Here is a 25,222-nt window from a genome sequence, read left to right as displayed (position 1 = left end):
TAAGTACTGTATTAGAACATCTGAGAAAGAAGGGAAATGGAAATGACTCCTGATTGGACAATATAAAATTAAAGTAGCAACTTTACAACAGTGCAGAAGCCAAATGTAGTATAAATATAAAAACAAGTCAGATCATGTTACGTTCAGAGCAAAGTTTTAACATTTGAACAAAAATTTAACTGTTTAAAAATTGTAGCTTCTTGGAGTCACAAAACAAAACAAACAAGCAAACAAACAAAAAACCTGCCAAGCATTACTGTATGTATTTGACAGAGATAAATACAATTCACTCTTAGGTCATTTATGTAGCTCATGGCAACATCATATAAATAACAACGAAAAGAGTACAGGTGGTTTTGTTCATTTAATGGAAAAACCATAGTGGATAGCATTTCAGTTCAAAACCTTGTGAGCTAAAAGAGCCAGGCCACAGGAGAACAGCTTCAGTATCTCATACACACAGGACTTTAGCAAGCACACTGACCTGTGCTTGGAACACTAAGATCTATGCTATGTGAACCCTAGCCTGAAAGCAAGTGATGTAGTTCAGATGACACCAGCAAGTTAAAAGTCTGACAGATGTTGTACACGAACTAATGTAATCCTAAGTATTTAGTATTTTTACAGATGACTTTTCAGAGACAACCTGTAATTTGAATTCTGCATGTAATTGGAAGCAAAAACATGCAAGTATGCATTCTCAAATTCTTTTTTTTGTTGTTAGATATTTTCTTCATTTACTTACTTTGTTGGGTCTTTGTATGGTTTAGGTATCAGAGAAATTTGTGGCTTCATAGCATGAATTGGGTAAAGAACCTTCTGTTTCTATTTTTTTAAATAGTTTGAGTACAATTGGAATTAGATCTTCTTTGAAGGTCTGATAGAACTCTGCACTAAACCCATCTGGTCCTGGGCTTTTTTTGGTTGGGAGACTATTAGTGACTGCTTCTAGTTCTTTAGGGGGTATAGGACTGTTTAGATCATTAAGCTGATCCGGCTTTAATTTTGGTACCTGGTATCTGTCTAGAAAATTGTCCATTTCATCTAGGTTTTCCAGTTTTGTTGAGTATAGCCTTTTGTAGCAGGATCTGATGATGTTTTGGATTTCCTCAGGTTCTGTTGTTATGTTGTAAGACCCCCAACTCAATGTGTTTCTTAGACCCCTAGAAACGAATCCCAGCATGGAGTTCTTTGTTCTTTCACCTTCAGCCTGAGAGATGAGCTGTAATTCACCATTCCCATTCTTTGTGGTTCTATCCTCGCCTCACTTTGCAGTTTATTCTCTAAAAACCCTCGACTGCAACTGCTTGGGGTCGATTTCCTCTGCCCCTGTGTGGGTTCTGAGCTCGGCCTCAGCATGCTGATACTCGAATAAACCTCATGCATTATTGAATTAAGAATCATTTCTCTCAAGTTATTGGGGCGACAGCTCATCCTGGGACTTAAGCAAGAGTCTCCCCAGAAACAGGGGTCTTTCAGTTGGGGGCTTGTCTGGGATTTTGTGGCCTCCCCATGTTCTCGGAGACCCCTCTTTGAGGTAAAATTCTGTCTTTGTCTATGTCTTTGTCTGCCGGCTGTGTCTGAATTCCGTACTTTCGGTTCAGTTTGCAGTCGTCTGTGCTCGTGAGAGGAACAGACTCCTTGTCCAGGACAGAAGAGAGGGTTATAGACAGATGTGTCAGGGGATACCTGGCTGCCATCCTAGGAGACGTCCCAGGAGGTCTGAGGGAGCTCTAGGGACACCTGGAGATTTCCCATCTGGGTGCCAAGTTGGAATCTGAATCCCTTCTGGAGAGGAGAGATTTTGTGCCCACTCAGCCATCTGATTCTGTTTCTTGGTGTTGGAAGTCCCGCAGGAAGCGGATCCTGGCTTTGACTGGGAGGTATGGGGATCTCCTCTAGAATGTGTGTGTGCTGGCAGGTGTCTCTGTTCTGAGTGTCTGTTTTCTGAAACGAATGTGCACTTGTTGTTTTTGGTTTGTTTGTGTCTAGTCCTTTGTTTCTGAAGCACGTCGCAACCTGAGTTTGGATCTGTCTGAGTTTATTCTGATCAGCCTGAGTCTGGTTTAAAAATTGCCCTGGGGGACGCCCCATCTGTGGGGACCTCTGTCCCATCTGAATGTCTGTAGTGATACTGTAACCCTCTTGTCCAGAACCAGCCATCTGATTCATCGACCCTCTGGGTCATTTCTCTAGTTTTGATCTTTGTGTTTGTTGACAGTTTGTGTGCTGTTTGTATTCTTTGTGACTAAGACGATGAGACAGACTGTGATGACCCCCCTAGTTTGACTCTTAACCATTGGACTGAAGTTAGAACTAGAACCCATAACCTCTCTGTGGAGATCAAGAAACGATTTTGGCAGACTTTTTGTGCCCTGAGTGGCCAACTTTTGACGTTGACTGGTCACCGGAGAGAACTTCTTACTTGACTAAGCCATTATCTTTCAGGAAGGACCAGAATGGCACCCTTACCAACAGCTGTACATTACAGTAATGGCAAAGACCTCTAAAAAGTCTGTAATTTCTTATTTCTTCCTTGACCAAAGTATCCTTGAGTAGAGTGTTGTTTAGCTTCCATGTTAAGGTTGGCTTTCTATAATTTATGTTGTTGAAGATCAGCCTTAGTCCATGGTGATCTGATACGGTGCATGGGATAATCTCAATACTGTTGTATCTGTTGAGACCTGTTTTGTGACCAATTATATTGTCAGTTTTGGAGAAGGTGCCATGAGCTGCTTAGAAGAAAGTATATCCTTCTGTTTTAGGATAAAATGTTCTGTAGATATCTGTTAAATCCATTTGTTTCATAACTTCTGTTAGTTTCAATGTGTCTCTGTTTAATTTCTGTTTCTAGGATCTGTCCATTTGGCCACATGAACCGGGTCCTCCTAAAAAGCAGGCTGGGGCTAAAAGAGAATAAAGGGCGAGAAATAGACAAGGCCAAGACAACTGCTGATCAAAACCCAATGTTTACTGAAATTCTGTGCTTATAAAGGGGGAAAAGCCCATCTCCTGCAGATCCACTCTTGATGACTGCTGCCAGCCTGTAAGCAATTTGCCTGACATCACTAGTTTGGCAAGAAGTTGTCAATCACTGGGTTGCCTGCTTTCTCAGAAATCTCTCAGCCTCTCAGCAGGTAGCAGTGTTTTGGAGAAGAACAGCACAGGTGACAGAACAATAGAACCATCTCAGTAGGAAGGCTGCACCCCAGGTGGTCTTATTCTCAGTGGCTGAGCCAGCCTGCTCAAGTCTGGGGGAGGCTAGAATTCCTCCTTAAATATAAAATAAAAATTAGCTGGACTGGGGCATAAAATGTATTTATGCTCCACAGTCCTGCCTGGGAATTATGGTGGCTTGGGACTAGATTTTCTATGAACTATTCTTATTCATCAAGGAAGCATAAGCAACTTGCTTGTGTTGATTTTGCACAAACATGACTCTGTAGTGTATTATTAATAAACCACGGCCTCTTGGCATATACATCTGTCTTAGATTGATATAGTTCAGAAATCTGGTTGCCCGTCATTGACTAACCAGTCCTCATAGCACACTTTATTCCCAATCAGACCAAAGCCGCAATATATACTCAATATCTTTCTTCATATTGATGAATTTCTGCCACCTGCTCTTGCTGGAGGAAAGGCTGAAAGCTTTGTGAAGACAGGCAGTGCTGTCAGACAAATTGCTTACAGACTGGTGACAGGCATCAAGAGTGGATCTGGGGGAGATGGGCTTTCCCTCTATATAGGCACAGATTTTTAGTAAACATTGGCCTTGTTCAGAAATCTATCTTGGGGCTGGAGAGATGACTCAGAGGTTAAGGGCATGGTCTGTTCTTCTGGAGGTCCTGAGTTCAATTCTCAGCAACACCACATGGTGGTTAACAGCCATCTGTAATGGGATCTGGTGTCCTTTTCTGGTCTGTAGGATCTATGCAAGCAGAATGCTGTATACATAATAAATAAATCTTTAAAAAAAGAAAGAGAGAGAGAGAGAGATAGGAAGAAAGGAAGGAAGGAAGGAGGGAGGGAGGGAGGGAGGGAGGGAGGGAGGGAGGGAGCTAGGGAGGGAGCTAGGGAGGGAGGGAAGGAAAGAAGGAAGGAAGGAAGGGAGGGAGGGAGGGAGGGAGGGAGGGAGAGAGAGAGAGAGAGAGAGAAAGAGAAAGAAAGGAAGGAAGGAAGGAAGGAAGGAAGGAAGGAAGGAAGGAAGAAAAGAAAGAAAGAAAGAAAGAAAGAAAGAAAGAAAGAAAGAAAGAAAGGAAGGAAGGAAGGAAGGAAGGAAGGAAGGGAGAGAGAGAGAGAGAGAGAGAGAGAGAGAGAGAGAGAGAGAGAGAGAGAGAGAGAGAAAGAAAGAAAGAAAGAAAGAAAGAAAGAAAGAAAGAAAGAAAGAAAGAAAGAAATCTGTCTTGTTCTCATTTCTTCTTTCGCCATTCCCTCCCTTACAGTTCTGGCTTCCCACTCAGGAACCTGTTTTGTGTGGCTGCAGCTGGCCACACTTGATGACAGGAGCCTGTTATAGCTGTCTTCTGAGAGATTTTGCCAGAGCCTGACAGGTACAGAGGCAGATGCTTGCAGCCAACCATTGGACTGAGCACTGGGACCAAAATGGAGGAGTTAGAGAAAGGACTGAAGGAGCTGAAGGGGTTTGCAACCCCATAGGAAGAACAACAATATCAACCAACCAGATCCCCTAGAGCTCGCAGGGACTAAACTACCAACGAAAGATTACCCATGGAGGGGCCCATGGCTCTAGCTGTATATGTAGCAGAGGATGGCATCAATAGAAGGAGAGGTCCTTGGTACTGTGAATGGTTGATACCCTAGTGTAGGGGAATGCCAGGGTGGTGAGTTGGGAGTGGTTGAGTAAGCACCCTTGAAAAAGCGGGGCGGGGCAGGGATGTTATTGGGGAGTTCCTGAGGGGAAAGCAGGAAAGGTAATAACATTTGAAATGTAAATATATCACATATCCAATAAAGAAAATGGAGAAAAAAATATTTTCTGTGTGTTTGACCTTGGTTTCTTCTCTTCCAACTATTCATATTATTCTCATTTTGACTTATTTTCATATTTTCCCAGATTTTCTGAGTATTTTGTGCCAGGAGTATTTTTAATATAACATTTTCTTTGATGGAGTTATCCATGTTTTTCTAACATGTCTTCAATATCTGATAGTCTTTTTTTTTTAAATCTCTTGTATTTCTCAGATTCAAGATCTTGGAATGTTATTTCTATTTCAATTTTTATCATATTTTTGTCTGCTCACATAGATTATTTTCTTACTGCATTCAGTTGTTTCCCTATATTTTAAATTTAAATCTATAGGGCAGTCATTTGAATTCTTCCCGAGCATGCTGTTCATGTCCTCATCTTTTCACACTCCATGCTTCCTGACGGTTTTAGCACTGTGGTCATGCACCAACATCCACACAACTGAGGGAGGTAGCACTTTTTCCATTCTTTATAGACTCTGTGTAAAATGTTATGAAATGCTATGCTAAGAACCAGCACAGAGCTGACTACCTGTATTGGTACCACTCTATCTGTTTCAGTGTTATAAGATGCTTCAAATCTATAACACTACACAAAGAAACCATGTGACCACTGCAAAGTGCACTATGAGACATATCTGAAGCTCATAGCAATAGAAATCTACCTATCTATAACTTTCCCCTGAAGTCTAATGCCACTGCAATTTCCTAGTATTGATGCATGCTAAAAATAGAGTTCACCTTCATGGAACTTTGGGTGCTTGACTGATTAGTAGTGGAGAATTTATCAGGTTCCCTATAAGACATGGAAGATTGTCTCCGAATACTGACGCACACCTGGTACTAAAGTCTATAGCAAAGTCTAACACTCCCTTCTAGGTAAAAAATTTTTCTGTCCATACTTTTCTCAGTGAATTTGCAGAGAAATTGATGTGGGTAATATGAACTGTTCTTACTATTCTGTTCAATGTATCTTTTCTCAATACTATACTGCAGCCATGTGGTGTGATCTCACCCCTTGTTTCTCAACTCTGGTGAAGCTACTTCTATCAGTATCTTAAAGCAATGATCTCCCCATTTATTTAAAAGATCACTATGCTTTGAGGACCTTCAGATATCTGAAAGATTCCTCCTAAGAGGTGTTAGCGTAACTTGAGGTTTTAGTAGGATTTAAAAAATAAAACTAAAAACTAACACCTAGATGCTATGTAATTATTTTTAATAGTTCTTTAAATTTTACCATTTATTTATTTAAATTGTTTCTGTGGGAGTGGCACAAGCCTCTAATACCAGCACTCAGGAGGCAGAGACAGGCAAATCCAGGCCAGCCTGGTCCACAGAGCAAGGAGCAAGTTCCAGGACAACTAGAGCTACACAGAAAATCCTGTCTCAAAAAACAAAAACAAAAGCAAAAGCAGAAACAAAGAGAAAAAAATAGAGAAAAAAAAGTTTCTTTGAAATCTGATTTTAATGACATCGTTTCCCACACTCCTTTCTCCTCTACAACCTTCTCATACACTCTTCCAGCCTCTTTAAAATCCATGTGCACGTGCATACCTGAGTGTATGAATGTTCACCACATGCACTGCAGAAGGGTGCACAGGAGAGGCAGGCATAGTATCAACTCTAACAGGAATCATATGAGGCTGTGAGCAGACATATAGAAGCTGGGAACCAAACCCAGGTCTTCTGTAGGAACATCAAATACTCCTAACCACTAATCCAGCACTCCTACCCAAAGCTGGCATGCAGTTTTGATTATTTTTATATCTAGACAAGAGAGTTAGTTGTCTCACCTTTCCTTTTATTTTTCTACGTATAGAACAGAAAATGTTTGTTTTTATTTTGTGTTTTATACCAGAATTTATTGGGACTAATACTAAGTGAAATTGATTATTCTGCTAAAGGAAGTAGAACAACCTATCACTGTGTCTTACCCTGGAAAACATTTGCCTTCAGTCTCACACTGCTGCTATAAAATTATAACAAAATATCTGTGTTCAATTGGATTAAGACATAGCAGAAATGTTAAATGATTCAGAAAGACACAGGACTTCAGATAGAACACTTCTACAAAACAAATAAATAAATAAAATAAATAAATAACATACTGTGATTCAATAGTAACTAGACAAAAAGTTTGAATTTAAGGAACAACATCTTTTAATGTTAGAAACCAGTCCTTTTTTGGGTGATTATGAAAGCAGGAGATATTACCACAAATATATATTAAAGCCCATTCTTTTGTAAGATTCCATATAATAATTCATTTATTATCATTTACATCTTTTAACACTATAACAGCTCTCCAAGGTGTTATTAGTTGCAGCTGAGCAGAAAGAGAAAAAACTACTCAGTTTTTTAAAAGAGCTATGCAGCATGGAACATGACAACATACTTAAAATACAAAGAGCTAAGGTATGCTAAAAAAAAATGTCCATTTCATAAGCTCTGTGTCAGAGAGTAAAAAACAAAAACAACAAAACCAAAACCAATGTGATATCTGGCCTTGCTGTTGCCAAGAACTCCAGAGAGGGAGAGACTTAATATATAAGCAGTGGTTCACATGTGAATTGTTCATTTTTCATTCTTAAGTCTTTCAAGATGTTATACTTATGCCATGCGCTGACAGTTGCAAGCCATATTTGCTATAAACAAAGGGGCCACCCCAGTCATGATAGCAGTTTCCTCCAGCGAGGAAAACAAAAATCTCTCAGAATGTACATTCTTGAAATTTGCCAACATGGAACAAATCAGTAAATCAGAACCAAACAAGATAATTGGTTCTACAGAAATTGAAGTCCACTCAGTTGCAAATGATGGACTTTTAATAAAAGTGCAAGATTTTATTAAAAAATATTGGCTATAGTGACATATTAATTTTTTGAAATATGCTGTGACTTATTGCATATATATATATATTTACAAATAAATATATATCTGCAATAAGAGAGAGAGAGTGAGAGAGAGAGAGAGAGAGCACACACCATCATTTCTTCTCCTAAAGATAGGTGTGTTTTGTAAAAACAAAGCATATAATAAGTCTTCATTTTGTAGATTGGCTTTACCAAAGATGTAGCCAGTGTATATGTAGGCTCATTCACTACCTATAAAATAGAAGAAACATTATCAATCAGAAAGTAGTGAGATAATAAAAAGACAAAATAGTCTTATATCATATCATATATACCATATCTTATTTATTATATCATGTCAAGATAATGACACTTTCAGTTCTGCAGTTCAAGCTAAAGAAAGAAGTCATGTAAGAGCTTCATTACAAAGGAGACACATGCTCCTATTCAAGAATGAGACAGAGAAAGCTGATCCTGACCCCCAAGATCTGACAATAATAAGAACATGGAGGGTAGTTAATTAAATTTGCTGCTGAGCATTGCCATTCTCTCAAGACTGTCTTCCATGAAGAAGTGCACATGCCCAACATGAAAACTGAGCTTAGTGTAGCCTCACAATCTGTAAGCAGCAAGCCACTTTCTCCCTAACATGCTACCTTATCCCATTCTGTACATTTATCCTCTTTTAACATTATGCACACATTTTCCCAGAGACTTAAATTTTTAGAATATTACAAGGTGGTTATTTCAGCAAACCTGTCTCTAATAATTCTGAGCCTAGTAAAGTCAACTTATTGCCAAGGAAAAATCTGTTTTGTGGAAACATCGCCTTTAAAAGGTGTTATTTTTCTTTATAATAGTAGGAAGTTTGAATAAAACAGGCATTTAATGATGTAGACACTAAGAGCTTTTAATTCTGTTATTAATTAGTAGTCTATGAGTGTAAGAAACCTTATAATCAAGGATCATTAAACAATGATGAAGTTATTCATTTAACTAGATAAAATAATAATTTGTACAGGCATGCTTTTTTATTTGAGCAGGATTTGATACATTTTTAGCAGACATTCTGTTTAATCTATGATATCAACATATGTTCACATTTGTTCCATTATAACTTGCTGGGCTAATGAGAAATATTAAAGTATTTTAACTTTGGAGGAGACAATTTTTCTCATGATTTTATTAAAAATAAATGTCTTTCACAAAACAGATTTAAAAGTTTTAATTTTATATGTGTGGGTATTTTGCCTGCATGTCTGTCTGCCCTGATGTGTGTGCAAAGACTGTAGAGGCCAGAAGACATCAGCTAGTGGTACTGGAGTTAGCAGCCACCTGGTGGGAAAGGGTCCTTTGGAAGAGCAATGGTGCTCATAACCACCTGTCATGGCTCCACCTCTTATTTTAATCATTATAATGTATATGTGTCTTGCTAGCCTTTTAAACAGATATTGTGCAAACAAATTTAAATAGGGTGACACAAATGATCCAGAACAAAACATTGAGTTGCATTTTCTACATCATTAAGATTCTCAATTCCCATAAAATAAATATAACTAATTTCCACACTACTTTTGAAAACATTAAAATGGTTATCCTAGACTTCAATATGGATAGTTTGATATCTGTTATAAATTTCTAGAAAGCCTCTAGAACATATACCATAGTATTTACATACATACATACATACATATATACATACATAGGGATAATGTGATAATTCATGTAAAATGTTTAGCATTGTCACTATTTGTTCAATATCAGTTATTGGAATTAAAATAAAAATTTCTGAAAGATACATATTATGGTCAATTTTTGGCTTAAGTAAAATAAGTTTATTTATTTTGAAGTGATTTTTCTTTTTTTTTTAAGATTTATTTATTTATTATATGTAAGTACACACTGTAGCTGTCTTCAGACACTCCAGAAGAGGGCATCAGATCCCATTACGGATGGTTGTGAGCCACCATGTGGTTGCTGGGATTTGAACTCCAGACCTTCAGAAGAGCAGTCGGGTGCTCTTACCCACTGAGCCATCTTGTCAGCCCTGAAGTAATTTTTCAAACCAAGCATTTTGTACTCATACTTCATTTTTCTGACAGGGATTGGAGTCTTCTATTTCAAAGTTTACTTCCATTTAGGCCAGAGAAAGTAGCTTAAGCTTCCATTTTTGTACATGTAAAAAATATGGATATTAAAGTCTAGACACAGTGGTCACTAATATATAAAAACCCCTGCACAATTTTGCCAAGACTCTAAGTATTATGCAAAATTATGTACTTTTTCACTAAACTGAGTGACTCAGTTAATTAATTAATTATATTATTATCTTGTAATTTTATATTCTAACTCTCAGACAGTGATTTTTAATTCATCATCAGGATGCCATAGTATTAAGCCCTGATTGGGAAAAGGTATGGCTGGCATCTACAAGCATCCTCCCACAGTTTATGATGATAATTTCTCTTATACCTGTGTTTTATCAAAATTTATATATTTCTACATCTTCATCTTGTTATTATAAAGTTCAATCTACTAAAATGTTATAATTATAATTTTTCATAAAGTGTAATCTTAATAATTGTTAAAAGAAATTAGAAAGTCTAAATTTTGACAGAAATTAGCATTGTGCTAATTTTCCTATGGTCATGATTTTAATCATAGGTTTCTTAATTTACAACAATTACATCAAAAATTGGGATATATATTAAGAAATTATAACTGGTTAAACATGTCCAGAAATATTTGTGCCTTAATTTTTAATCACTTTGATAAGATGAAAATAGTTAAATAATACATACTTTGCTTAAGAACACTTACTTATTTTCCATTCTTGGATTTGCAAGCACAATATGAAATCATAAAAGCAACAAACATCACCACTCCAATCCCAAGTAAGGCCATCTCTACCATGCCAAGGAGTTTGATTTTCCCAGTCACTTGTGCTTTGAACATTTCTGCTTTCTCATCACCAATGGTCCCAGTCTGCAATCAAAGAAACCATTAATGTTATTTGAGTAAATTAATCGAACAAAATAATTTTATATGATTATCTTCTTTAAATCTACGTATAGGTGTCAGCTACCTGTGTCAGCCAGACAGAAAATTCACTTTATGTCCAAAGTGGGCATGCTGGATATGCTGCTCAGACATGCTGATGATAGGCTTCACATGCTGATGCCCCTGCTGATGCCCCTGCTGTTAGCCCTGCTGATGCCCCTGCTGATGCCCCTGCTGATGCCCCTGCTGATGCACATGCTGATGCACATGCTGATGATGCCCCTGCTGATGCCCCTGCTGATGCACATGCTGATGCACATGCTGATGATGCACATGCTGATGGGCAGGAATGGTTCCTTTCCCACTGTGATCATGCTTTCTGGTACTCAGCAGTGCACAAGCATCCATTTGATCTTTCAGATTTTCTGAAATATTTTGCAACTTTCCAAATGTTTTCCAGTGTCAGGGAGAAATTGCAAAGGTCAAAATCTGTACTTGTTTTGAAGGTGTGTGCAATGCATTTTCTAATTCTGTGACTAATCAGTTCAGTAGCTTACAGTAAGATAGTTTATTAAGCGATAGGATTGTCAGTCTCATGTAGTCTATCCTGACTCAGAATCATTAGTTCTTTACTATCACTGTTATATTCAACTAGCCGTGAATTCTGTGGTGTTGCATTATTGTATGTCTCTTTCTTGAGTACTTGAGTACTCTTACTTGAGTATAAGTAAAATATGTAAAATTATTTGTCTGTCTGAAAAGTAGATCTTAAACTTAACAAATACATCTATGTAATTTAGCTTTTTCTCTAATAGATGTATCAAAGTGTAAGAGCATATATACAGGCAATATAAATACATCTTCATATAGTACTTATGCCATTTTAAATACCAAAAGCTTTTATATAAAATTGTTTTAATGAATAATGAAATACTAACCTCATTTAGCCACAATATAGGTACAATGTAAGGTCTCTTCAGATTCTTTAATGCTCTATAATACACATCAAAAATAATTGTGAGTATATTTATACATACTTAAAATACATTTATAATAAATAAACTATCAGATATCAATTACTCTTGTATATTGCTTAAGTTCTTTGATTTTGTTCTGTCCAATGAATCAATTTTAATTCATATGTCTCTCATATTTTTTACTCATATATCTAATGTAGATTTCTAATTATATTTTATGGGTTTATAGCTACACATTTTGGTCTACAAAAGTATATGACCTAGAAGTTATAGTACTAATAATTGGATATAGGATGCATAGAAGTATGCCCAAAAATATCCAACTAATAGTAGTTAAAATAGACCATTTTAATAAGCATTAGATCTGATTCTTTTTCAAGTAAAATTTGTCCTAGAAATTTAATAATTCTATAATGATATAAAGATAAAAAACATAAGACACTCTTTCCACTTTTGTTAATCTACTCACATTCCTATAAAAAATGCTACTAATGCCAAAAAATGTCAACATTGTTAGGGAGACTCACTCTATTTTTCTAGCTGGCTTGACCAATATGTTGACCTGCAGTCGTTTTGCAAATTGTAGAGTGAATCCAGTTATCTAAAAATAACAAATTTAAATAATTACAAACTCCTAAAACATTTTTTATAATAGCCAGAATTTAGCTTTTCAGTTATATAAGATAGCCATTTTGTATTTAAAAACAGAATTCTTAAGGCTGAGAAATTAGAGTCCTTTAAACTTTGTTCATAAGTACATAAGTAGTCATGTTTTACATGTATTTATATGCACACATTGTATCTGCATATATAACATGTATATATATATATATATACAGAGAGAGAGAGAGAGAGAATTTGTCTTAGCTAATATTACAGTTTTCTTTAGATTGTGAAATAAACATAATTTGGTTCAGAAAAAAGAACATTAGTAAAACAATATAAAAAGGCCAACTTGGTTCATTTTGTTACTGAACTATATGTCCAAATATTTATTTATTCAGAGTCCACCATTACTTAAGGAGAAATGTGTCTCCACAGCTCTCAGATGCTGATAGCCAGTTCCAGAACCTGCATGCCTAGCAAGTTTTAGACTATTGAGAGCTACATTCATTGTCTCCTTTCAAAGGTTCAAAAGAGCATCAAGAGAATTTAAATGTTAATAGTACTATAACCACTGTTATATATTACTCTTGTTACTTATTTTTTCGAAACTTACATATAATCATAATTGTTTTAATCCCCAATAGCAGTGATTTCTCACAAAAGCAAGTCCAGTTAAGTGAAACAACAAACACAATAACAACAACAACAACAATAAAAATAATAAAGGGTAATTACATTAACTTTTATCATTAGAATTCCTTGACTCTAGTAAAAGAATTATGGAGCCATCTTGGTTCCCATATCTCTCAGACACCAGTCTGCACAAGTGAGAGTGTGGACTACAGAAGCTACACAGCTTCTGGGACAGGCAGAAGGGACACAGCTTCTGGGGCAGACCCTGTTTCGGGCTCCAGACATCCGGGCACCTTCCCTGCCAGAGGATAGGTGCCTGCCCTGCCTGGGAGGGCTTTGCCAGAGCACCTGGGGGAGTCATCTTGGTTCCTGGATCCCTCAGAGACTAGTTTGCACAGGTGAGAGTGTGGACTAGAGAAGCTACACAGCTTCTGGGGCAGACCCCTTTTCAGGCTCCAGAAATCCGGGCACCTTCCCGGTCAAAGGAGAGGTGTCTGCAGCGCCTTGGAGGGCTTTGCCGGAGCACCTGGGGGAGCCATCTCTGGTCCTGGATCTTTCAGAGACTAGTCTGCGCAGGTGAGAGTGTGAACTACAGAAGCTACACAGCTTCTGGGACAGGCCAAGTTTCGGGCCTTCATCTTCTGCCAGGAGGCAGGTCTGAAAGCCAAATATCTGTGCACCTTCCCTGCAAGAAGAGAGCTTGCCTGCAGAGAGTACTCTGATCACAGAAACTCAGGAGAGAGCTAGTCTCCCAGGTCTGATGACAGAGGCTAACAGAATCATGGGAGGAACAAGCTGGAGCCAACCAGAGACAACCATAACAACTAACTCCAGAGATTATCAGATGGCGAAAGGCAAACGTAAGAATCTTACTAACAGAAACCAAGACCACTCCCCATCATCAGAACCCAGCAATCCCACCTCAGCCAGTCCTGGATACCCAAACACACCTGAAAAGCTAGACCCGGATTTAAAAGCATATCTCATGATGATGGTAGAGGACATGAAGAAGGACTTTAATAACTCACTTAAAGAAATACAGGAGAACACTGCTAAAGAGGTAGAAGTCCTTAAAGAAAAAAAGGAAACACAACCAAACAGGTAGAAGTCTTTTAAGAAAAACAGGAAAACACAACCAAACAGGTAATGGAATTGAACAAAACCATACTAAACCTAAAAAGGGAAGTAGACACAATAAAGAAAACCCAAGTGAGGCAACGCTGGGGATAGAAACCTTAGGAAAGAAATCTGGAACCATAGATATGAGCAACAGCAATAGAATACAAGAGATGGAAGAGAAAATCTCAGGTGCAGAAGATTCCATAGAGAACATGGGCACAACAATCAAAGAAAATGCAAAATGCAAAAATATCCTAACTCAAAACATCCAGGAAATCCAGGCCACAATGAGAAGACCAAACCTACGGATAATAGGAGTGGATGAGAATGAAGATTTTACACTTAAAGGGCCAGCAAATATCTTCACCGAAATTATAGAATAAAACTTCCCAAACCTAAAGAAAGAGATGCCCATGAACATACAAGAAGCCTACAGAACTCCAAATAGAATTCCTCCCGACACATAATAATCAGAACAACAAATGCACTAAGTAAATATAGACTATTAAAAGCAATAAGAGAAAAAGGTCAAGTAACATATAAAGGCAGGCCCATTAGAATTACACCAAACTTTTCACCAGAGACTATGAAAGCCAGAAGATCCTGGACAGATGTTATACAGACCCTAAGAGAACACAAATGGCAGCCCAGGCTACTATACCCAGCCAAACTTTCAATTAGCAAAAATGGAGAAACCAAAGTATTCCATGACAAAACTAAATTCACACAATATCTTTCCACAAATCCAGCCCTTCAAAGGATAATAACAGAAAAAAAAAAACAATACAAGGACAGTAAAATCCTGCAAGAGGAACTCTCAATTCTGAACATCTATGCTCCAAATGCAAGGGCAGCCACATTCATTAAAGAAACTTTAGTAAAGCTAAAAGCACACATCACACCTCACACTATAATAGTGGGAGACTTCAACACACACTTTCATCAATGGACAGATCATGGAAACAGAAACTAAACAGGGACACAGAGAAACTAACAGAAGTTATGAAACAAATGATTTAACAGATATCTACAGCACATTTTATCCTAAAACAAAAGGCTATACCTTCCCAGCACCTCATGGTACCTTCTCCAAAATTGGACACAAAACAGGCCTCAACAGATACAAAAATATTGAAATTGTCTCATGCATCCTATCAGATCACCATGGACTAAGGCTGATCTTCAATACCAACATAAATAATAGAAAGCCAACATTCACATGGAAACTGAACAACACTCTCCTCAATGATACCTTCATCAAGGAAGGAATAAAGAAAGAAATTAAAGACTTTTTCTAGTTTAATGAAAATGAAGCCACAACATACCCAAACTTATGGGACACAATGAAAGCATTACTAAGAGTAAAATTCATATCTCTGAGTGACTCCAAAAAGAAACTAGAGAGAGCATACACTAGCAGCTTGATAGCACACTTAAAAGCTCTAGAACAAAATCAATCAAATTCACCCAAGAGGAGTAAACGGCAGGAAATAATCAAACTCAGGGGCGAAATCAACCAAGTGTAAACAAGAAGAACTATTCAAAGAATCCACCAAATGAGGAGCTGGTTCTTTTAGAAAATCAACAAGATAGATAAACCCTTAGCCAGACTCACTAGAGGGCACAGGGACAGCATCCTAATTAACAAAATCAGAAATGAAAGGGGAGTCATAACAAGAGATAATGAAGAAATCCAGAACACCATCAGATCCTTCTACAAAAGGCTTTACTCAATAAAACTGGAAAACCTGGATGAAATGAACAAATTTCTAGACAGATACCAGGTACAAAAGTTAAATCAGGATCAGATTAATGACCTAAACAGCCCTATATTCCCTAAAGAAATAGAAGCAGTCATTAGTAGTCTCCCAACCAAAAAAGCCCAGGACCAGACAGATTTAGTGAAGAGTTGTATCAGACCTTCAAAGAAGATCTAATCCCAGTTCTTCACAAACTATTCCACAAAATAGAAGCAGAAGGCACTCTACCCAATTCATTCTATGAAGCCACAATTACTCTGATACCTAAACCACAGAAAGACCCAACAAAGATAGAGAACTTCAGACCAATTTCCCTTATGACTATAAATGCAAAAATGCTCAATAAAATTCTTGCTAACTGAATCGAAGAACACATTAAAACAATCATCCATCCTGACCAAGTAGGTTTCATTCCAGGGATGCAGAGATGGTTTAATATACGGAAATCCATCAACGTAATCCACTATATAAACACACTCAAAGACAAAAACAACATGATCATCTCGTTAGATGCTGAGAAAACATTTGACAAAATCCAACACCCATTCATGATAAAAGTCTTGGAAAGATCAGCAATTCAAGGGCCATACCTATACATGATAAAAGCAATCTACAGCAAACCAGTAGCCAACATCAAAGTAAATGGTGAGAAGCTGGAAGAAATCCCACTAAAATCAGGGACTAGACAAGGCTGCCCACTTTCTCCCTACCTATACAACATAATACTTGAAGTCCTAGCCAGAGCAATTCGACATCAAAAGGAGATCAAGGGGATACAAATTGAAAAGGAAGAAGTCAAAATATCACTATTTGCAGATGGTATGATAGTATATATAAGTGAGCCTAAAAATTCCACCAGAGAACTCCTAAACCTGATAAACAGCTTCAGTGAAGTAGCTGGATATAAAATTAACTCAAAGAAGTCAATGGCCTTTCTGTACATAAAGGATAAACAGGCTGAGAAAGACATTAGGGAAAAAAAAACACCCTTCTCAATAGTCACAAATAATATAAAATATCTTGGCGTGACTCTAACTAAGGAAGTGAAAGATCTGTATGATAAGAACTTCATGTCTCTGAAGAAAGAAATCAGAAAAGATCTCAGAAGATGGAAAGATCTCCCAAGCTCATGGACTGGCAGGATCAATATAGTAAAACTGGCTATCTTGCCAAAAGCAATCTACAGATTCAATTCAATCCCCATCAAAATTCCAACTCAATTCTTCAACAAATTAGAAAGGGCAATTTGCAAATTCATCTGTAATAACAAAAAAAACTAGAATAGCAAAAACTCTTCTCAATAATAAAAGAACCTCTGGTGAATCACCATGCCTGACCTAAAGCTGTACTACAGAGCAATTGTGATAAAACTGCATGGTACTGGTATAACGACAGACAAGTAGACCAATGGAACAGAATTGAAGACCCTGAGATCAACCCACACACCTATGGTCCCTTGATCTTTGACAAGGGAGCTAAAACCATCCAGTGGAAAAAAGACAGCATTTTCAAGGAATGGTGCTGGCACTACTGGTGGTTATCATGTAGAAGAATGCAAATTGATCCATTCCTATCTCCTTGTACTAAGGTCAAACCTAAGTGCATCAAGGAACTCCACATAAAACCAGAGACAATGAAACTTATAGAGGAGAAAGTGGGGGAAATCCTTGAAGATATGGGCACAGGGGAAAATTTCCTGAATAGAACAGCAATGGCTTGTGCTGTAAGATCAAGAATAGACAAATGGGACCTCATAAAATTGCAAAGCTTCCATAAGGCAAAAGACATCATCAATAAGACAAAAAGGTCACCAACAGATTGGGAAAGGATCTTTACCAATCCTAAATCAGATAGGGGACTAATACCCAATATATATAAAGAACTCAAGAAGGTGGACTCCAGAAAAATCAAATAACCCCATTAAAAAATGGGGCTCAGAACTAAACAAAGAATTCTCACCTGAGGAATACCGAATGGCAGATAAGCACCTAAAAAAATGTTCTGCATCCTTAATCATTAGGGAAATGCAAATCAAAACAACCCTGAGATTCCACCTCACACCAGTCTGAATGGCTATCAAAAATTCAGGTGACAGCAGTTGCTGGGGAGGATGTGGAGAAAGAGGAACACTCCTCCATTGTTAGTGGGATTGCAAGCTTGTATAACCACTCTGGAAATCAGTCTGGTAGTTCCTCAGAACATTGGACATAGTACTACTGGAGGATCCCTCAATACCTCTCCTGGGCATATATCCAGAAGATGTTCTACCTGGTAAGAAGGACACATGCTCTACTATGTTCATAGCAGCTTTATTTATAATAGCCAGAAGCTGGAAAGAACCCAGATGTCCCTCAACAGAGGAATGGATACAAAAAATGTGGTAATTTACACAATGGAGTACTACTCAGCTATTAAAAAGAATGAATTTATGAAATTCCTAGGCAAATGGATGGACCTGGAGGGTATCATCCTGAGTGAGGTAACCCAATCACAAAAGAACTCACATGATATGTACTCACTGATAAGTGGATATTAGCCCAGAAACTTAGAATACCCAAGATACAAGATACAAGTTGCAAAACACATGAAACCCAAGAAGAACAAAGACCAAAGTGTGAACACTTTGCCCCTTCTTAGAATTGGGAACAAGACACCCATGGAAGGAGTTACAGAGACAAAGTTTGGAGCTGAGATGAAAGGATGGACCATCTAGAGAGTACCACACCCGGGGATCCATCCCATAATCAGCCTCCACACATTGACACCATTGCATACACCAGCAAGATTTTACTAAAAGGACCCAGATATGGCTGTCTCTTGTGAGACTATGCCTGTGCCTGGCAAACACAGAAATGGATGCTTGCAGTCAGCTATTGGATGGAACACAGGGCCCCCAATGGAGGAGCTAGAGAAAGTACCCAAGGAGCTAAAGGGGTCTGCAACCCTATAGGTGGAACAACAATATGAACTAACCAGTACCCCCCAGAGCTCATGTCTCTAGAGGCATATGTAGCAAAGATGGCCTAGTCAGCCATCATTGGGAAGAGAGACCAATTGGTCTTCCAAACTTTATAAGCCTCAGTCCAGGGGAATGCCAGGGCCAAGAAGTGGGAGTGGGTGGGTAGGGGAGTGGGGGGGGGAGGGCATGGGGGACTTTTGGGATAGCATTTGAAATGTAAATGAAGAAAATACCTAATTTTAAAAAAAAGAAAAAAGAAAAAAATAGAATTATGAAGTCCCTTGTATTGAAACCAAAAGTGAATTTCATGCCATTTATGCTTCAGAATAGGAAGAAGTAAGTTTTATTCTCCTTGACAGTTTCACTCATCTTAAGGATATGATCCAAGAATGTATATATATTTTTTATTTTAGAAGGATATTAACTAAATTCATCAATAAGAGAGTGACTTACGGGTTCCACATCCAAGTATGTCCTATGCTCATCTTCATTTGGATGTAAGCCTTCGATAGGCTCTGAAACATCAGGACTTGCATGTAGGAAATGTGGAAGCGAAATATACACAGGCTTTCCTGAAGGCACATTTTAAAAGACAATTGGAAATAGATTATTTTAAAGCTCATACATTATTTAAAATATTTACTAAAGGGTGAAGCTTTTGTAGATTAAAATATAGTTGTTTTCGAAATGCTGATAAAGCCAGGTGTGGTGGCGCACACCTTTAATCCCAGCACTTGGGAGGCAGAGGCAGGCAGATTTCTGCGTTTGAGGCCAGCCTGGTTTACAGAGTGAGTTCCAGGATATCCAGGGCTACACAGAGAAACCCTGTCTCAAAAAACAAAAACAAAAACAAACAAACAAAAAGAAATGCTGATAAGAGCATTACATGTGGCTATTATTATGCAAAACAACATAAAACTCTGTGACATTTTAAGCAGCCAGTTTTAATTTCTTCATACTAATTTCTAGAATTCAATTGTTCACTGTTGAACCAAATTAGAACATGTTCAAACTTCAAGTGATGATACAACTACACTGAACATCTCATAGTTTGCTATTCTTTATCCTCCTTAATCTACAATAAATACAAACACAACAAGGATGACTCTGAGGTCTGTGCTTTTCCATTGTTACTGTTACACAATAACAGCTTATTTTATTCACTGTTTTCTAGAAGGAGGGGGAGCTACAACAATGGCAGATGATTAGAAAACCTGTTATATACTGGGGCTTTTTTTCTTTCTACCTAACCACCAAACCAATATGGTATAAAGAAAGAAGGAAAGCAGGAAAAAAAACCACATAAAATCACAACAAAATGCACTACCACCAAAGATTATGTTCCGTTATGATTGCTTTCTTTCATTTTAAATGTCCAATAAAAAAGAATTATGGGTAAATATTACATCAGGTGCCTGGATACTTTATTTTCATTCATCCATGTCCTCTTTCTTCTGTACTCTAGCACCCAACTAGCAGCCCTTCTCTAAGCTTTCCTGTCATATGAATTTCATTACTAACTCTTCCCCAGCTTAAGGTCTCTTCCTTTCCAATTGTGGTTCTTATTGTAGTTTCAAGACCATTCCCTAACACACAGGCACACGCTCACACTCACAGAGAGAGAGGGGGAGATAAAGAGAGGGAGATATTTAGCTTAAGTTCTGCATATAAGAGAACATTTGTGTGGTATTTATCTTTTGAAATATGACTTATTTTGAATAACACAATGTTATCTACTCCTATCTAACTTTTATATGTTATAATTTCAGGAATAAAACTTTCAAGCATAATAAATATAAATTCACATGAACTTTGATAATGAGTATATCTACACACCTTCTTTGCATTTGCCAATGTCTAGCACACCATAAGATGTACAGTTATTGGAGATTACTTTTTCAGTGCAGAAACAATGGTTGTCTGGATTCTGGAAGGGTGATGCAAAGGCATTGGCTGGAAGAACAAATCTGTACACGGGGATTCCTTTAAGGTCGATTTCAGATCCGAACACAGCGTAGATAGACCTACATGGGTTTTCAAGAAAAGAGCTTCATACTAGAGAACTCAATCCTGTTCTGGATACCTGATTCTTTTTGATTAAACTAATTTATATTTTTGTTTTAACTTATAAAAAGTCATATATACCTGGTAAAAAATTTAAATTACTTTTTAATTCATAGGAAAAATTGTCAATGTTGTTTTTACACTTTAAGACATAACATGGTTAAAAGCCTGGGTATAAAATATACATTCTTTGGTTCTTTAAAAAATCTTCTAAGGTCAAGTTTACATGTAAACTGTCATGGGGGATAAATGTTAAAGAAGGGTTTTATACTAAAATTCTTCTAACAAATATTTATATGTCTTACTCAAATTATATACTTGTGCTCAATTTAGAATTTTCTATCTTTCAAACATGCTTAAAGAAAGAGCTACTCACTTGCTGGAATATATACATAGTGGACTTGGAGCAGATCTCTTTCATTTATCATGTCTACCATGCACAATTCTTTGTGTCAGAGCTCATTCAATATTCTCTCTGATCCACAGCTACCCTTATGTGACAAAGCACTGTTCTCAGTTATTTTCTACATAGGGTAATGCTTCTGGGATGTGTAATCAATAAATCTGTCTATAGTCTCCTTTTCAGAGATAAGACTGTAGGGCAAGAGTAGTTGTATGGACTTCCGTACTCATGGATATACTCAACCCAACCAGTTCAAAAACTTTGCTGTGTGAATCATTAACATAGTTCTGCAATAAATGTGTATCTTCTTTAGACATCTTCAGAAAGAAAAGATCCCCTTTACACTTGATTTCTATATCTTGAAACTTTATCAGCAGACAGGATAAATATTACTCCAAGAAAATGTCTTGTACTATAAATGTTGAAATGTGTAAGCTAATTATGAAGAATCAATAAATATAAATTCAATTTGCCACATTTGTTCTTAAGAAATCAAGAGAAATGTTTGTCTATTTTAAAAAGTGTAAATAATTACACTTCCAATATTTTGTTTTAAAACAGGAATGGGAAATATCTAATATTTACACTCCAGAAACTTACCTGCAAATGTCAGAGGAAAAGAATCTCAATGTCCGAGACTTTTCAACAAAAGGTGGAAAGGAGGCTGCATCTGTTAAAAGCCAAGCCAGTGACAAGGATTTTTACATGATGTGAATTTTAGGAAAATCTGTACATTTCTTTCTAGTATAGTCAATAGAAATAAACATAAACTGCATATAAAATTTCAAAGTTACCCAGTAGGATAGTCACTTTTAGGAAATTATAAAGAGGTATGTTTTAATCAAATATATACAAGGTATCATTTTTAACATAGAATCAAAATATCTTTCATTGCTAATGTGTAGCATATGGAGTCTTACAGATCATTTCAATTACAAGGGATGTCCTAGCTATTTTTATCAGTTGACACAGCCTAAAGTGACTTGAGGAAAAAGCCTCCATTGAAGAGCTCCCTAGATGATATTGGCCCATGAGCTTGTCTGTAAGGGAGTATAATGATTTGAAAAAGAATCGCCCCATAGATTAATTTAAATGCTTAGTCATCAGGGAGTGGCAAGACTAAGAAGGGATTAGTAGGTGTGGCCTTGTTAGAAGGAGTGGATCACCCGGCTGGGCTTTCAGCAATAGAATGTTCACTAAGACAGAACTTGGTACCAGGAAGTGGGGTTTCACTCTGACTGCTTGTTGGTTGAATGTGGACTTCGGAACTTTGGACTAGAAAAGCACTAGAGTGCTTCAAGTGGGACTTAATGGACCATACTCACAGGAGCATGGAAGCTGGTCCTAAAGAAGACTTGAGCTGTAGGGGCTTGACTCAAGATATTTTAGAGGAAAAGAATACTAGTAAGTGGCCTAGAGACCATTTTTATGATATTTTGTCAAAGATCAAAAAATAAAATCTGTCTAAGGCAAAATTGTTGGATTAATAGCAATGGCAACAGAGATTTCCAAAGCATCTCATAAGAAACACACAGAGCAAGGAAATATACAGCATGTTCAGTTTGAGGAGAAAAGGAGCACCCGGAGCTAAGTCCTAGCTTTTAAAGAAAAGACTGATGCTAAATGGAATAAGGGAGTGGTGATCGATCACAGGGCATTCCCACCCAGCTAAGCTTCCAAGTTCTGAAAAGAAATTAAAGAAAATCTGACACAGTGAAGGAAACCATCAACTACAGAATCTGATGAAAATGTAACTAAAAGAGAGGGCCAAATTCTAATCCCAGCAATCAGCAGAACTTGGCAGCTTCAGCTATCTCCTGGTTCTGGCTTTAAAGTTAAGGATCTAAGAAAGAGGTTATAAAATCTCCCTCTACAACTAATCAGTGCTGCTGAAGCCAGGCATATGTCAGGAATGTCCCTGCATGAAGGCCTAGAGAAGCTATTGCATGAAGCTGAGAAGGTGAAGTTTGGTTTGCCTTGAAGATGCCAAGATGCCAGACATGGGATAAAATCGAAGAATGGGAGATGTGGTGCCGAATCAGAGAGAAGTACGTTACTATCAACAAAGCTGAAAGGAGTCAGTCTGAAGTGCACTTTGACATCACATATGGTAATGCAGAATTTGGAGTTTTCTCATCTGGTTCTCAGTCTTGCTTTGGTCCATTATTTCCTCATATGCTCTCTTTCTCCCACTTTGCAGTGGTAATATATTGGTCCCCTTTTATGCTGGAAATACATGTGATCTGCTATTTGATTTTGATTTTACAGGGACTTACAGAAGAGTGGCCCCTGCTGATCACATACTGCAGCACTTGGGAAAGTAGACCCTTCACCTTGCCTGGGCAGCATAGTAGACCTGACCCTGCATGTGGGAGCTGCAGGTGAGCTACCCACAACAGTATAAGCACAGGAGCCTGTTCTGCCTCTTGTCTGCTGGAATGTGGCTCAGACTCTGCCTCTTGTCTGCTGGGATGTGGGAAAGACAGCCCCTCCCTTTCCTCATCCCTTCATATCTATGCCAGGTGGGAGAGCTTGCCCTGTGGTCATGAGAGTGGGAGAACTGGCCGTATCATTCACCAACTGCAAAACTTGGGACAGCTGGCCCTGCACCTTGCCTAGCCACAGGGCAGAGCTGGCCTTGTTTGTGGTGCTTGCAAATGAGCCAGCCCTGTGTGTGTGAAAGTAAGAGAGCTGGAGGGTTGACCAGCCCTGATACCTCTCAAGCCCAAATCCAGGGCTTTGAATTGTCCCACCACAACACCTGCCCTATCAATGAACTGCTTGAATGCATGAAGAGGTTGGCCCTACAGATCTAAATCTACAGGCTCTCCGTGACATAGGACAACAACAGGATATCCAAAAGGAATCCTAGTGAGGTTCCAGGACTGATAGAGTATCAGAAGTCAAAGGCTTAATACCAGGCCAATGAGTCATTGCCATGAACATTTTCAAGGAAAGAAAGTGTTTATAAACCAAAGGCTACATGGCAGGACACACTACAAATTCCAAATAGAGGTTGCAAGGAGAGAGGGTGGGTATGTGGGAGATGAATGGGATTGGGGTACATTGTGTGAAATTCCTAAAGAATCAATTAAAATTTTAAGAAAAGGAAAAAAAAAGAGAGAATCTCAGAAGAGACAGCGAAGTTTGAACTTTTAAACAGCATTGAGACTGTGATAGAATATGGGGACTTTTAAAGTTGGACTTAATACACTTTTATATTACATGATATGGTTACAAGTCTATGGGTATAGAGTATGGTGGTTTGAATGAGAATGCCCCCATAGGCTTATAATTGAATGCTTAGTCATCCAGAAGTGGCACTGCTTAGAAGGAATTAGAAGGAATGGACTTTTTGGAGCATCATGGAAGGTAGGCTTTCAGATTTCAAAACACCAAGGCAGGTCCATTGTCTCATACTTCTGGCTTACTGTCCAAGCAGATGTAGAACCCTTAGCTACTCTCTAGACCTATGTCTGCTTACATGCTATTATGCTATGATGATAATGAACTAAAACTCAGATACTGTAACCAAGCTCCAACTAAATACTCTTTTATAAGAGTTGCTGTGGCCATGGGGTCGCTTTACATTAATAGAACACTAAAACAGAGAGTGTCTTGACTATTAATCAATGGAGGGAGACCCAGCCTACTGTGAATGTTCCTATTTCCTAGGATGATGGTCCCGGGCTATATGAGGAAGTTAGCTAAGCAAGAACCTAAAAATGAACTTGTAAGCAAGACAGCAAACAGCCTCCACACATAAAATTTGAAAAAAAAAAAAATCCTGCCCTGACTTCCCTCAGTAATGAACCAGAAAATTAAGATAAATAAATTTCTTATTTCCTGCTGGGTAG

The 25,222-nt window shown here is 37.8% G+C and overlaps 1 protein-coding gene across 4 annotated transcripts in view; it reads right to left on the bottom strand.

Annotated features, from left to right (window-relative positions):
- Window positions 1–7,128: 7,128 nt before the first annotated feature.
- The window catches only part of Cd36 (CD36 molecule (CD36 blood group)), a 101,902-nt gene continuing 83,808 nt past the window's right edge, over window positions 7,129–25,222 (bottom strand). For all 4 annotated transcript variants that reach the window (XM_021162090.2, XM_029477079.2, XM_029477078.2 and 1 more), the window contains 7 exons: window positions 21,966–22,035; window positions 20,735–20,922; window positions 19,352–19,470; window positions 12,349–12,422; window positions 11,783–11,837; window positions 10,665–10,829; window positions 7,129–8,096 (listed from right to left, as the gene is read on the bottom strand). In XM_021162090.2, the coding sequence (XP_021017749.1) occupies window positions 10,665–10,829; window positions 11,783–11,837; window positions 12,349–12,422; window positions 19,352–19,470; window positions 20,735–20,922; window positions 21,966–22,035 (671 nt within the window). In that variant the 3' untranslated portion in view covers window positions 7,129–8,096. The remainder of the gene's footprint in view (window positions 8,097–10,664; window positions 10,830–11,782; window positions 11,838–12,348; window positions 12,423–19,351; window positions 19,471–20,734; window positions 20,923–21,965; window positions 22,036–25,222) is intronic.

This window comes from Mus caroli, unplaced genomic scaffold (assembly GCF_978045245.1).
Source record: "Mus caroli unplaced genomic scaffold, Mus_caroli_1 scaffold_4, whole genome shotgun sequence".
NCBI classification, from domain to species: Eukaryota; Metazoa; Chordata; class Mammalia; order Rodentia; family Muridae; genus Mus; species Mus caroli.
The sequence above is the reverse complement of the archived record's forward strand: the minus strand, read 5'-3'. Positions and strand labels throughout refer to the sequence as shown.